This window comes from Oncorhynchus gorbuscha, linkage group LG08, assembly GCF_021184085.1.
Source record: "Oncorhynchus gorbuscha isolate QuinsamMale2020 ecotype Even-year linkage group LG08, OgorEven_v1.0, whole genome shotgun sequence".
Lineage (NCBI taxonomy): Eukaryota > Metazoa > Chordata > Actinopteri > Salmoniformes > Salmonidae > Oncorhynchus > Oncorhynchus gorbuscha.
In genome coordinates, this window is record NC_060180.1 from 66,829,111 (window position 1) to 66,844,871 (window position 15,761).

The following is a 15,761-nucleotide window of genomic DNA, read 5'->3' on the forward strand; positions in this document are numbered from 1 at the left end:
ATTACCTCGTACACTTGCACATCGACTCGGTACTGGTACCCCGTGTACATAGCCAAGTTACTCATTGTGTATTTATTCCTTGTGTTATTATTTTTCAATTTTTGTATTATTTCTCTATTTTCCATCTCTGCGTTGTTGGAAAGGGTCCGTAAACAAGCATTTCACTGTTAGTCGACACCTGTTGTTTATGAAGCATGTGACAAAAGCAACTAGATTTGATTCCATCGAGGTCCTTTACGACTCCAGGGCAAGGAAGCTTACAGGAAAGATCAGCTGTATAGCCACTATACATTTACATATCTGCTCATTCTCTTATAGCTCTATCCTCACTCTACCTAGCTGTATATACTGTATGTAATTTCCGTTGTGTGTATTCTGTCTCTAAATGTTATCTATCACTATCATTAGCATGGTGTCTATCACTAGCATGTTGTCTACCATTAGCATGTTGTAAATCACTATCATGTTGTCTATCATTAGCATGTTGTCTACCATTAGCATGTTGTCTATCACTAGCATGATGTCTGTCATTAGAATGTTATCTATCACTAGCATGTTGTCTATCACTAGCATGTTTTATATCACTAGCATGTTGTCTATCACTAGCATGTTGTCTATCACTAGCATGTTTTATATAACTAGCATGCTGTCTACCACTAACATGTTGTCTATTATTAGCATGTTGTCTATCACTAGCATGTTATCTATCAGTGCCATTTTGTATATCACTAGCATGTTGTCTATCACTAGCATGTTTTATATCACTAGCATGTTGTCTATCATAAGCATGTTGTCTATCACTGGCATGTTGTCTATCATTAGCATGTTGTTTATCACTGGCATGTTGTCTATCACTAGCATGTTGTCTATCACTGGCATGTTATCTATCGCTAGCATGTTGTCTATCACTAGCATGTTGTCTATCACTAGCATGTTGTCTATCACTAGCATTTTTTATATCACTAACATGTTGTCTATCACTAGCATGTTGTCTATCACTAGCATGTTTTATATCACTAACATGCTGTCTATCATTAGCATGTTGTCTATCACTGGCATGTTTTATATCACTAGCATGTTGTCTATCATTAGCATGTTTTATATCACTAGCATGTTGTCTATCATTAGCATGTTGTCTATCACTGGTATGTTGTCTATCACTAGTATGTTGTCTATCACTAGCATGTTGTATATCACTAGCATGTTGTCTATCATTAGCATGTTGTATATCACTAGTATGTTGTCTATGACTAGCATGTTGTATATCACTAGCATGTTGTCTATCATTAGCATGTTGTCTATCACTAGCATGTTGCCTATTGTTAGCCAGTCCCTCCAGGATTTCGCGATTCTGCGATCGCATAATTCAATGCAAAATCAACTACTCAGCGCATATTATGTGAGAGCTCACAATTTTGAACAATCCCCGCACTTTTAGCTCAATAAAGGGTCCAATCAAAAGTGGGTTTGTAATTCTGACCAATTACTGCACTGTTACTGTTATGCAGGTGAATGAGGACCCAAAAGCGACTTGGCGAAAACAGAGTCTTTAATCCAGTAAAGTAAAATACAATCAAAAAACACAATTTCCACTCGTAATGACGAGAACAGACTGGAGACTCGATCTTGAACTGCAGGTTGCCTCGGGAAGGCACTTGAACTTAGCAGACTCAGACACCTGCTCACCACGCAGCATCTGAGGGAAACACAACACGACAGGGCGATACACAAACACAGCACGGTGAACAATAGACAAGGATCCGACCGGGCAGAAACGGAAAACAAGGGGAGAAATAGGGACTCTAATCAGGGGGAAAGATAGGGAACAGGTGTGGGAAGACTAAATGATTGATTAGGGGAATAGGAACAGCTGGGAGCAGGAACGGAACGATAGAGAGAAGAGAGAGAGGAAGGGAGAGAGAAAAAGGGGAACGAACCTAAAAAGACCAGCAGGGGGAAAACGAACAGAAGGAAAAGCAAAATGACAAGACAATCTAAGACAAAACATGACAGTACCCCCCCACTCACCGAGCGCCTCCTGGCGCTCTCGAGGAGGAACACTGGCGGCAACGGAGGAAATCATAGATCACAAACGGTCCAGCACGTCCCGAGAAAGAACCCAACTCCTCTCCTCAGGACCGTAACGGAAAAACGAAAAAAAGGGAAACTAGGGTACTACTCTAAAAAAAAAATGAGACACGGGTAGAGAACTGAAAGCTTTAGAGCAAACAGGACCAAACAGGCCAGGAGAGTAACAACTAGGGACAGACTGAGACACAGCAAGGGCAGGAACAAGAACAGGAGAGATGCGATGGCAGGGAACAGACTGAGACCCAGCAAGACCAGGAGCAGAAGCAGAAAAAAAAATACCAGACTTCTTCTGCGCGCAGTCTGAACACGCAGCCACGAAACGGCGCGTGTCACGCTCCTGAGTAGGCCACCAAAACCGCTGGCGAATAGAAGCAAGCGTACACCGAACGCCGGGATGGCCAGCTAACTTGGCAGAGTGAGCCCACTGAAGAACAGCCAGACGAGTAGAAACAGGAACGAAAAGAAGGTTACTAGGACAAGCGCGCGCGGCGACGCAGTGTGCGTGAGTGCTTGCTTAACCTGTCTCTCAATTCCCCAGACAGTCAACCCGACAACACGCCCAACAGGAAGGATCCCCTCGGGATCGGTAGAAGCCACAGAAGAACTAAAGAGACGGGATAAAGCATGAGGCTTGGTGTTCTTAGTACCCGGGCAATAAGAAATAACGAATTCGAAACGAGCGAAAAACAACGCCCAACGAGCATGACGCGCATTCAGTCGTTTGGCAGAACAGATGTACTCAAGGTTCTCTTGGTCAGTCCAAACGACAAAAGGAACGGTCGCCCCCTCCAACCACTGTCGCCATTTGCCTAGGGCTAAACGGATGGCGAGCAGTTCGCGGTTAGCCACATCATAGTTACGTTCCGACGGTGACAGGCGATGAGAAAAATACGCACAAGGGTGGACCCCATCGTCAGTATCGGAGCGCTGGGACAGAATGGCTCCCACGCCCACCCCCGACGCGTCAACCTCAACAATAAACGGTTTAGTGACGTCAGGTGCTACAAGGATAGGAGCGGATGCAAAACGCTTCTTGAAGAGATCAGGACAACAATCATACGACCGGTGAGGAGGAAGGGAGTTGGTTCTGGACCGACTGAAGACCGTGCGCAGACCATGATATTCCTCCGGCACTCCTGTCAAATCACCAGGTTCCTCCTGAGAAGAGGGGACAGAACAAACAGGAGAAATAGCAGACATTAAACACTTCACATGACAAGAAACGTTCCAGGAAAGGATAGAATTACTAGACCAATCAAAAGAAGGATTATGACACACTAGCCAGGGATGACCCAAAACAACAGGTGTAAAAGGTGAACAAAAAATCAAAAAAGAAATGGTCTCACTATGGTTACCAGATACAGTGAGGGTTAAAGGTAGTGTTTCATATAATATACTGGGGAGAGGACTACCATCCAAGGCAAACATGACCGTGGGCTCCCTAACTGTCTGAGAGGAATGTCATGTTCCCGAGCCCAGGCTTCGTCCATAAAACAGCCCTCCGCCCCAGAGTCTATTAATGCACTGCAGGAAGCTGCCGATCCGGTCCAGCGTAGATGGACCAGTAAAGTAGTACAGGTACTTGACGGAGAGGACCGTCTAGTAGCGCTTATCAGTCGCCCTCCGCTTACTGATGAGCTCTGGCCTTTAACTGGACATGAAATGACAAAATGACCAGCGGAACCGCAATAGAGACAGAGGCGGTTGGTGATTCTCCGTTCCCTCTCCTTAGTCGAAATGCGAATACCCCCAGCTGCATGGGCTCAACACCAGAGTCAGTGGGGAAAGATGGTAGTGTCGGAGAGAGGGGAGACACAGTTAACGCGAGCTCTCTTCTATGAGCTCGGTGACGAAGATCTACCCGTCGTTCAATGCGAATAGCGAGTTCAATCAAAGAATCCACGCTGGATGGAACCTCCCGAGAGAGAATCTCATCCTTAACCTTAGCGTGGAGTCCCTCCAGAAAACGAGCGAGCAACGCCTGCTCGTTCCAGTTACTGGAGGCAGCAAGAGTGCGAAACTCTATAGAGTAATCCGTTATGGATCGATTACCTTGACATAGGGAAGACAGGGACCAGGAAGCTTCTTTCCCAAAAACTGAGCGATCAAAAACCCTTATCATCTCCTCTTTAAAGTTCAGATAATTGTTAGTACACTCAGCGCTTGCCTCCCAGATAGCTGTGCCCCACTGCCGAGCCCGACCAGTAAGGAGTGATATGACGTAGGCAATCCGAGCTCTCTCTCTGAGTATGTGTTGGGTTGGAGAGAGAACACTATATCACACTGGGTGAGAAAGGAGCGGCACTCAGTGGGCTGCCCAGAATAACATGGTGGGTTATTAACCCTAGGTTCCGGAGGCTCGGAAGAACCGGAAGTAGCTGGTGACACGAGACGAAGACTCTGATACTGTCCTGAGAGGTCGGAAACCTGAGCGGCCAGGGTCTCAACGGCATGCCGAGCAGCAGACAATTCCTGCTCGTGTCTGCCGAGCATCGCTCCCTGGAACTCGAGAGTAGAGTAGAGAGAATCCATAGTCGCTGGGTCCATTCTTGGTCGGATCCTTCTGTTATGCAGGTGAATGAGGACCCAAAAGCGACTTGGCGAAAACAGAGTCTTTAATCCAGTAAAGTAAAATACAATCAAAAAACACAATTTCCACTCGTAATGACGAGAACAGACTGGAGACTCGATCTTGAACTGCAGGTTGCCTCGGGAAGGCACTTGAACTTAGCAGACTCAGACACCTGCTCACCACGCAGCATCTGAGGGAAACACGACACGACAGGGCGATACACAAACACAGCACGGTGAACAATAGACAAGGATCCGACCGGGCAGAAACGGAAAACAAGGGGAGAAATAGGGACTCTAATCAGGGGGAAAGATAGGGAACAGGTGTGGGAAGACTAAATGATTGATTAGGGGAATAGGAACAGCTGGGAGCAGGAACGGAACGATAGAGAGAAGAGAGAGAGGAAGGGAGAGAGAAAAAGGGGAACGAACCTAAAAAGACCAGCAGGGGGAAAACGAACAGAAGGAAAAGCAAAATGACAAGACAATCTAAGACAAAACATGACAGTTACAGTGGAAAATGACCCAATCCAACCACACAACAACGTATTTTCTCCCAGGTTGTCAGCGTATTCACATGCAAAGATGATGGGTGATTGTTGGTGGCTAACATGCAGTACAATGAACAGCAATCAATCTCATTTGCCAACAAAATAACAGCTAAAGACTGTGCAGCAAAGCGTATGAGAATGTCAGAACAGTTCCCACAGCAGAGGCAGATCACCATGACTGAAGTGGTAGCAGGGAAGACGGTGGCAAGGTGAGTGGTGTTCTACTCAAACTATTACTCTGCTAACTTTGGCTTTAGTAGGGTGATCGGCACTCTGCTCTCCCCAGTCTAACCTTGGCTTTAGTAGGGTGGTCAGCACTCTGCTCTCCCCAGTCTAACCTTGGCTTTAGTAGGGTGGTCGGCACTCTGCTCTCCCCGTTGTGTGTATCTTTGGCTTTAGTAGGGTGGCTTTAGTAGGGTGATCGGCACTCTGCTCTCCCCAGTCTATCTTTGGCTTTAGTAGGGTGGTCGGCACTCTGCTCTCCCCAGTCTAACCTTGGCTTTAGTAGGGTGGTCAGCACTCTGCTCTCCCCAGTCTATCTTTGGCTTTAGTAGGGTGGTCGGCACTCTGCTCTCCCCAGTCTAACCTTGGCTTTAGTAGGGTGGTCGCCACTCTGCTCTCCCCAGTCTAACCTTGGCTTTAGTAGGGTGATCGGCACTCTGCTCTCCCCAGTCTAACCTTGGCTTTAGTAGGGTGGTCAGCACTCTGCTCTCCCCAGTCTATCTTTGGCTTTAGTAGGGTGGTCGGCACTCTGCTCTCCCCAGTCTAACCTTGGCTTTAGTAGGGTGGTCGGCACTCTGCTCTCCCCAGTCTAACCTTGGCTTTAGTAGGGTGGTCGCCACTCTGCTCTCCCCAGTCTAACCTTGGCTTTAGTAGGGTGGTCAGCACTCTGCTCTCCCCAGTCTAACCTTGGCTTTAGTAAGGTGGTCAGCACTCTGCTCTCCCCAGTCTGTCTATGGAGAGCGCTGCTCAAAGCACGGAGTGTAATTTGTCCTCTGTCATTTTAAACTCTCTGCAAAACTTCATACGGGTCAAGAAAGCACAATCTTTCACGATTTAAAAAAATAGTAATACTGTTTTAAAAGTACATATCAACCACAATACTCTGTTTCTATGTTTTCTGCTCTTTATCTCCCTTACGACCCTTTCAGAAAAAAAGTCACAATCTCAAGGATTTTGAAAACAGTCTATGCAAAATATCTATCCTCAAATTGAAAGCGATTGATCAGCTTTGAATCTATATGTTGTTTTTGAGAGACAGAGAGCGGGAGAGAGAGGGTGTGAGAGTGGGAATGGGAGGTGTATCTCATGTTGATAGCAAGCCCCAAGCCAAATGAAGAGGAGAGGTGTGTGAGTGAATGTGAGAGGATTATGACAGAGCTGTTTGTTCAGGACAATAAACAAAATTGCTAAAATCTTCATAAAACTGAGCACATAACTTTTTATTGCTTTATATGAAATTAACATTTAAAAAAATTCAGAATTTCAGATTTTTGGAAATCACTTTAAAAAAGTTTTTATCCTGGAGGGGCTGATTAGCATGTTGTATATCACTAGCATGTTGTCTATCACTAGCATGTTGTATATCACTAGCATGTTGTATATCACTAGCATGTTGTCTATCACTAGCAGTTTACAATTGGCTCATTAATCCCCCTCCTCTCCCCTGTAACTATTCCCCAGGTCGTTGATGCAAATGAGAACGTGTTCTCAGTCAACTTACCTGGTAAAATAACGGATGAATAAAAAAAAATAAAAAATGTTGTATATCACTAGCATGTTGTATATCACTAGCATGCTGTATATCACTTGCATGTTGTCTATCACTAGCATGTTGTATATCACTAGCGTGTTGTATATCACTAGCATGTTGTATATCGCTAGCATGTTGTATATCACTTGCATGTTGTCTATCACTAGCATGTTGTATATCACTAGCATGTTGTATATCACTAGCATGTTCAATATCACTAGCAGCACCATTACACCAAGCAATGTTCTGAGTATGTGTAAATGTTCTTCAATGAATCACTTCGCGAATGTTCTCCCTGTTTGGTGTTTTAGAAAACGCAAGATACATATTCGGCCGTTGTAAGAACTATGCATTGTTAAAACACTTGTAAGCCTAAGTTCCATCGCTATCGGGAACTCAGGCCCTGATCTTGTAGCTGTTTTCTAAAAATTGTCGGTGGAACATATAGTTCTAACTATTATAATAACATGTCACTTATGATTTGTTGCCCGTGTGTATATGTCCCTTGTGATTGGTTGTCAGTGACTCAGGCATCTCTGGGTTTGCTGACTGTATAATAGATGGGAGGAGCCTCAGAGGTGCTGTGTGGATGATTGACAGTGGCATAGTAACCAGGAGAAGTGCCCTCTTTAGCGATGGCGACAGTGGCCTCTTTGGGGCAGCTGGGGACCTTGTGGAAGTTGACGTTGGCGTAGTTGAGAGAGTCAGAGGTGCTTGTGGGTAAGTTGGCGGTGGCATAGATGGTGGTGGTCTCACCACCTGAACTGAACTGTAGGGGGCAGTCCTCTATCTCCTCATAGTTACCATCACCATGACAACCCTGGAGAGGAAAAGGAGGAGAGGGACATGAGGACATGATGAGAGAGGGAAGAATATTGATTAGAACATGCTCTCTCTCTTTCTCTCTCTCGCTCTCTCTTTCTCTCGCTGTCACACACACACACACACACACACACACACACACACACACACACACACACACACACACACACACACACACACACACACACACACACACACACACACACACACACACACACACACACACACACACACACACACACACACAGTCAGTTAAACAGACAGGCCCGCGCACACACACTGACCTCTCTGTTGATCCCAGTGTCTGTGTTCACCCTGGGTGCTGAGGAGTCAGCTGTGGAACACACACACACACACACACACACACACACACACACACACACACACACACACACACACACACACACACACACACACACACACACACACACACACACACACACACACACACACACACACACACACACACACACACACACACACACACACACACACACAGTCAGTTAAACAGACAGGCCCGCGCACACACACTGACCTCTCTGTTGATCCCAGTGTCTGTGTTCACCCTGGGTGCTGAGGAGTCAGCTGTGGAACACACACACACACAAACACACACACACACACACACACACACACACACACACACACACACACACACACACACACACACACACACACACACACACACACACACACACACACACACACACACACACACACACACACACACACACACACACACACACACACACACACACACACACACACACACACACAGTGTCATACAATTCACACATGTCACCATTGGGCTGAAGCAGTCTGTTCAGGAGGTTTTCCGAGCCCTGTTCACAATGAGACCTCTATTTCTCAACCAGGGTCAATGGAGGATTGTATATGCAAATTGGCAATAGGTGGTGATGATAAAGTTGGTGAAACTGGGTTTGAGAGGGAGAGAAAGTGAGAGCGTGTCTCATACATTACAGTATGTGTGTGTAACAGATGAAATGACTCAAATACTACCAGGGTCGGGGTCAATCCCATTTAAATTACAGTCAATTCAGAAAGTAAACCAATTTTTAATTCCAAAATTAGTTGTCATTAGCTAGGTTTCCATCCAAGTAGCGACATATTTTCATGCAAATATGATCAAATCTGCATAAAGTAAAATATGCGACATTTCCAATCCACTAAACAAACTTGTTGCGGATCGTGTTGACGTAGTTCACACAAAATGTACTTTTTTTTACTTAAGTTTTAATTTACCGAATAAAAACAGAAAGTTCCATGTGTTTCCATCGCATTTTCAACTCAACCGATAGTTTTGACAAAAACTGTTACGTTAAATAGCAAATGAGCCTACGCTGGACTTGGCATGTGTGCTCTAGCCAACAACCCATAGATACAGTAGACTGTGAGGGTACTGGGTAGGCTAGTCTACATTATGAGATTATTATGGATAAGCACAAGAATATTTATATTTGTCAAACGGCAGTCAAACATCAATCAATTTGTCACCAGAATAAGACCCTCGATAGTCATTGGAAAGGACCATCAAGCTCATCACCATGTACTTTCACCACCCTGTGAACTTCATCACAAGTTATTTCATCTGAGCTTAATAAACTGCAAAGTTTACTTTGATATGATGGTTATTATATAAATATTTGTGTATAAAGGTGTTTCCACAACTATATCTCGCAAAATTAATTTTACCGACACAAGAAGGCCCCACCATCTCAAAAGAACAAATTCTCTCTCAGCATATCTATACAATTGTACCGAAACAAGCTGAATCCATCACAGCTGTTGTGAATTTTTTTATCTTCATAAAAACTGTGGATGAAAGTGTGGTAATGAAGGCATTGAAGAGAAGCTACATTTCAGTGTACTTCCTGAAATGTTTGAAATGTAAATGTACCCTGACCACGAGACTATATACACGACTCCAACACCATCATTAAGTTTGCCGATGACACAACAGTGGTAGGCCTGATCACCGTCAACGATGAGATGGCCTGTAGGGAGGTCAGAGACCTGGCCGTATGGTACCAGGACAACATCCTCTCCCTCAACGTTATCAAGACTAAGGAGATGATTGTGGACTACAGGAAAAAGAGGACCGAGCACACCCCCATTCTTATCGACAGGGCTGTAGAAGAGCAGGTGGGAGCTTCAAGTTCCTTGGCGTCCACGTCGACAACAAACTAGAATGGTCCAAACACACCAAGACAGTCGTGAAGAGGGCATGACAAAGCCTATTCCAGATCAGGAGACTGAAAAGATTTGGCATGGGTCCTGAGATCCTCAAAAGGTTCTACAGCTGCACCATCGAGAGCATCCTGACTGGTTGCATCACTGCCTGGTATGTGAACTGCTTGGCCTCCGACCGCAAGGCACTACAGAGGGTACAGTAGTGTGTACGGCCCAGTACATCACAGGGGCTAAACTGCCTGCCATCCAGTACCTCTATACCAGGCGGTGTCAGAGGAAGGCCCTAAAAATTGTCAGACTCCAGCCACCCTAGTCATTCACTGTACTCTCTGCTACCGCACGGCAAGTGGCAACGAGCACCAAGTCTAGGTCCAAGAGGCTTCTAAACAGCTTCTACCCCCAAGCCATAAGACTCCTGAACATCTAATCAAATAGCTACCCAGAATATTTGCATTGCCCCCTTCCCCCCTTTTACACCGCTGCTACTCTCTGTTGTTATGATCTATGCATGGTCACTTTAATAACGCTACCTACATGTACATATTACCTGAATTACCTGGACTAACCGGTGCATTGACCCTGTACCGGTACCCCCCTGTCTATAATCTGGCTATTGTTTTTTTACCACTGCTCTTTAATTACTTGTTACTTTTATTTCTTATTCTTATCTTTTTAAACTGCATTGTTGGTTAGGAGCTCATAAGTAAGCATTTCACTGTAAGGTCTACACTTGTTGTATTAGGCACATGTGACTAATACAATTTGATTTGATACTCACTGACAGGCGTAAAGAAGGAAGTGTGATTTCTGCTCTTCCTGTTGAGATATTTCTGTTGTCATTCGTGCCTCTCTCTCTCTCTCTCTCTCTCTCTCTCTCTCTCTCTCTCTCTCTCTCTCTCTCTCTCTCTCTCTCTCTCTCTCTCTCTCTCTCTCTCTCTCTCTCTCTCTCTCTCTCTCTCTCTCAGGTGCAAATACCCTAAATACATACGTACATCATTAAGTAAGTACATTTAATCACACATGAAGTTAAGCTGTGGTCACTGACACAGCTGTGTCCTGATCAATATGTCTCACAATGCAGAACAGGCAAATTAAAGAAATGTCTTACTCTTGATAACAAGCTGAACTGCTGACAGGGTATTGGTTGTGTGGTTGTTCTGTACACCACAGAGATATCTCCCAGCATCCTCTTGGGTTAGTCTGGTGATGGTCACGGTGAATGCTCCGGCTGTCCTGTTGTCGAACAGTGAGAACCTCCCGTTCTGGCTTTTGGTTGTTGTCACTTTTACATCAACTAGACACTTAGATAGTGTATTCGCTTTGCAGAAGTATTTCTCATTGTCTTCATTTTTTTCATTATACATACAATGGATGGAGACTGACTGTTCTTCATAGCCTGTCACTTCTTCAGAGCCTGTCACTTCAGCTGGGTTTTCACAACACCAATCTGTAATTTTAAACAAACATGTAGGAGCACAGAATGAAATGCGTTCCCTTTTGTCGAGGATCGCATAATTTATGCAGTGAGTCTAGAGGTCGACCGATTATTAATTTTCAATGCCGATACCGATACTGATTATTGGAGGGCCAAAATGCCGATACCGAATAAATGGGACGATTTTTTATTTTTTTATTTGTAATAATGACAATTACAACAATACTGAATGAACACTTATTTTAACTTAATATAATACATCAATAAAATCAATTTAGCCTCAAATAAATAATGAAACAGTTTTGAGGATCCAATGTTTACACTACCTTCAGAGACTTCAAGGTTCACTTTAATGTAGTTATCTTGTCCCCATGTGTCCACTCCACACCAGTATTTCCCAGCATCATTAAACGTCAGGTTGGTGATGGTCACAATGAAGACACTTTCCTCTCTGTTGTCCTTCAGCGAGTATCTCCCGTTAGAAGCACTGTTTTCCCCTGCCTCAGTCTTAATAACTTTGTCTTTATTAAAAACAGGACAATCCCCTTTACAGAGGTACTTCTGGTGGCTCCTCCACTCCTCTCTATAGGGGCATCTGATCTCTGCCTTGCCCCCCTCATATCCTTCCACTGTGATCAACTCTGCTGAACACACACTCCACATAGCAGCTGTAGGACACACCAACAGTCTCATTACAAACAGTACAAACACCCCAGCTTCCATTTCACATACTGTAAGAGGGGTTTCTACTCTGAACGAGTTACACTGTAAAATGTTACAACCAAACGTATCCAACTATAGAGAGGAGTCACTGGACATGTGTTCATTCAGACTGATGTACTCACCTAAGAGGAGGACAACCTTCAGTGTGAGGACCAGCAGGATAACCATGATGACTTGTGGCTCCCAGCTAGTTCAAGTCTCTTTAGACCCTGTACACCCTGTTTACTCCAGTCCCCTCAATACTTCTATGTCCAGTTACCACCCCAGTACAGGAAGATCTGCTCCTGCAGTGTGTATGAGAACCACTCTGAGTGTGTGTTAGTGTGTGTAGTGCAGGAAGTTGTTTGACTATTTACTTCCTGAAATAATTTCACTACTCTGTAAAACTTTTTAACATCATCCAGAAATAATCCGTAAATGAGTCATTTATAAATAGCTTTCTCGTCATTCATTAATCATAATATATATGGACAATTATTCAAACAACTTTTAAAATATGTTTTAACAGTTATTAATTAGGGTGGCAGGTAGCCCAGCAGTTAGGAGCATTGGGCCAGCTTGCTGGTTCAAATCCTCAAGCAGACTAAATGAAAAATATGCCTGTGCCCTTGAGCAAGGCAATTAACCTTAATTGTTCCTGTAAGTTGCTCCGGATAAGAGCGTCTGTGAAATGACAAAAATGTAAATAATTAACAAGATATAGATCCTTATATTATAAACTTACATATGGAATTATTTTAAGATGGTCATGCCATGGCTCATGCCATGGCTCATTTAGGTATCTGATTTTTAAGTTAATTGGGGATAGGGCTGTCTACTGCCCCCACTGGAGTAATTGCGTGCCCATAGTAAACATAATTTTTTTGTTGTCAAAAGTTGCTAATATATGCAAATAAAAAATATTATTGAATAGAAAACACTCTAAAGCTTCTAAAACCATTTAAATTATGTCTGTATGTAAAGCAGAACTCTCAGGGCAGTCATTCTCCCAAACTCTCTCTTGTCATCATAAAAGTTGGCCCAACTTTGACGTCATCGCCCCCACCCTTCCCAAGCAGTTACAGGTCTGGGAACAGTCTCTCTGTCTTCAGCGCGATCTCAGCGTTCAATGGGGCTTCTCATTGTGAGAATCGCGTGCTCACGAGAGTTTTGGCGGGCCGAAACCTTTCGGTCACACGAAAAAATAGGTCACTTTTATGCGCGCTCTGCTGAGGTCCTGTCTTTTTTCCAAGATCGATTATACAATGCATGCGTTTCTGTTCATCCTCACGATTGCTGTACACCTTTGTAACATGTTAAAGCTTGATTATGAAGTTAGTTTGACAAGTTTAATCGACATATAATATGTAAGTTCAACGTTTTGGTGCGCATCCACTTGACTTTTGGCTACATTTCAACCAAAATATGTCGTGTTTGAGACACAGACTGCAAAACTAAACGCTGTTTTTGGTAAGTATAATTCCTTCCAGGTCTTCTGATGGAAGAACAGCAAAGGTAAGGGAATATTTATGTGGTAAATTTGGGTTTATGTGGACTCCAAGATAGAGGAGCCATAATGCTACTTTTTGTAACGTTAAAAATAAATGTAACACAGCGATTGCATTCAGAAGAAGTGTATCTAACTATATATATGTAGAACATGCATATTTAGTCAAAGTTTATGATGTGTATTCCTTGTTAGCTGACGTTATCTGCCGGAGCTATCGTCATTTCTCAGGACATTTGAGTAGCATTTTTTGAACGATGCATCATTGTAAACAGAGATTTATGGATATATATATATATATAGCATATTATTGAAAAAAACATACATGTACTGTGTAACATGTTATATTACTGTCATCTGATGAAGATTTCAAAAGGTGCATTATTAGTGCATTATTTTTCTTTTAATCCTGCGTTTGTTGATTGCATATTTTTTTCAACTTGGCTATGCAAATTAGCCGTGTCTTCAGTGGTGGTTTGACATAAATATGTGCTATGTTTTCGCCGTAAAACATTTTAGAAATCTGACTTGCTGGGTAGATAAACAAGGTGTTTATCTTTCATTTGAGCCATTGAACTTGTTAATGTGTGGAGGTTAAATATTTTTAGGAATATTTTTGCGTTCCATGCGCCACCTTCCAGCTGAACGTGGGGGTCCTTCTGGTTAAGGACCCTTTTAGGTATAAAAAAGGTTATATTTAAAAATTAGGTTATAAAATATTGAATCTGTCCATAGACACGCATTGATTAACACATTCATAAATGTCAAAAAAGACAGTCAAGAAATGAGTCATAAGGAATGAGTTTTTGAAGTGTCTGTCTTATAACTAGGAGATATAAGAAAGCTTGACACATATTTAACCCCTTATTGCCTCCATACTTCCACTCATTTATATGAGTTACCTTCAGACGAATTACGTGAACACCCTCGTGTTTGTGACAGTCTACACTTTCTACAGTGGGGTCATATTCGTTTGTAGCCCAAATGGTTCGGATGCTACAGACAAAAGACTCCCGACAAATCCCGTGGCACTTGTGGGGGGTCGTAGAGCATAACCAAACTGTTCGGATAACCAAACTGTTTTTGACATGTCTCCTATCTGACAAACAGCACTGTAGCTCTGTGGCATAGGTGGATGTGGTGGATTGAGATGCAGCACATGCAAAAAACATATCTCTAGCTTTAACTCAAGTATTAATAAACACCTTACTGTCATGACGTTGCCCTGTTGGGTGAGGTTTATGACCCCACCCTCCCATAAATACCTTTCCCCCTTTTCTCTCCACTCTACAGAATGGACTCTTGGAAAGCCCTTCGCTAACTTAGAGAGAGTATGGTAACATCAAAAGGTTGGGAAATGGAACAATATTTCCCTTTCTCAACCAGTTGAAAGTGTCCATTGGTACATCAAGAATATGATGTCAGATCAGTTGGTGTCTGGGACATTATATCTGATGATAGGATGACAAATTGTTGTTGTGCAATTTAAATGTTTAAATATGAAACTATTTGTGAAAAGATTAACTGTAAATTTAGCTTCTAAATGAGAGAATTGTTATTATAAGTAAACTATGCTCACTCAGTGACCACAACCAAGTGAACAGACATTGGTTGAGAACTATGAAACACACCCTTCACACAACAAACTGGAATGGTCCAAACACACCAAGACAGTTGTGAAGAGGGCACGACAAACATTTTTTCCCCGCAGGAAACTTATAAGATTTGGCATGGGTCCTGAGATCCCCAAAAGGTTCTACAGCTGCAACATCGAGAGCATCCTGACCGGTTGCATCACTGCCTGATACGGCAATTGCTCGGCCTCTGATCGCAAGGCACTACAGAGGGTAGTACGTATTGCCCAGTACATCACTGGGGCTAAGCTGCCTGCCATCCAGGACCTCTACACCAGGCGGTGTCAGAGGAAGGCCCTAAAAATGGTCAAAGACCCCAGCCACCCCAGTCATAGACTGTTCTCTCTACTACATCATGGCATTTGATACTTTGAGTGCCAAGTCTAGGACAAAAAGGCTTCTCAACAGTTTTTACACCCAAGCCATAAGATTCCTGAACAGGTCATCAAATGGCTACCTGGACTGTTTGCATTGAGTGCCCCCC

At 43.5% G+C, this 15,761-nt stretch overlaps 1 protein-coding gene across 2 annotated transcripts; it reads right to left on the minus strand.

Moving 5' to 3' along the window:
- Positions 1-6,639: 6,639 nt before the first annotated feature.
- Positions 6,640-13,070, minus strand: LOC124042064 (polymeric immunoglobulin receptor-like). Of its 2 annotated transcripts, none has more exons than XM_046360381.1 (5): positions 12,280-13,070; positions 11,761-12,102; positions 11,108-11,446; positions 8,073-8,122; positions 6,640-7,786 (listed from the first exon to the last, which is right to left on the minus strand). In XM_046360381.1, the coding sequence occupies exons 1-5, from the start codon at positions 12,323-12,325 to the stop codon at positions 7,493-7,495; spliced, it is 1,071 nt and encodes a 356-aa protein (XP_046216337.1). In that variant the 5' UTR covers positions 12,326-13,070; the 3' UTR covers positions 6,640-7,492. The 2 variants fall into 2 exon arrangements, with proteins under 2 accessions (XP_046216337.1, XP_046216336.1); XM_046360380.1 differs by lacking the exon at positions 8,073-8,122 and adding an exon at positions 8,324-8,373 and having other exon boundaries at positions 12,280-13,069.
- Positions 13,071-15,761: the final 2,691 nt, after the last annotated feature.

Coding starts and splice junctions, on each gene's coding strand:
- LOC124042064 (XM_046360381.1), bottom strand. CDS start 12,325: ATGGTTATCCTGCTGGTCCTCACACTGAAGGTTGTCCTCCTCTTAG. Junction 11,447..11,760: donor GAACCTTGAAGTCTCTGAAG/GTAGTGTAAACA, acceptor TTAAAATTACAG/ATTGGTGTTGTGAAAACCCA. Junction 8,123..11,107: donor AGTTCAGCTTGTTATCAAGA/GTAAGACATTTC, acceptor TGTGTTCCACAG/CTGACTCCTCAGCACCCAGG.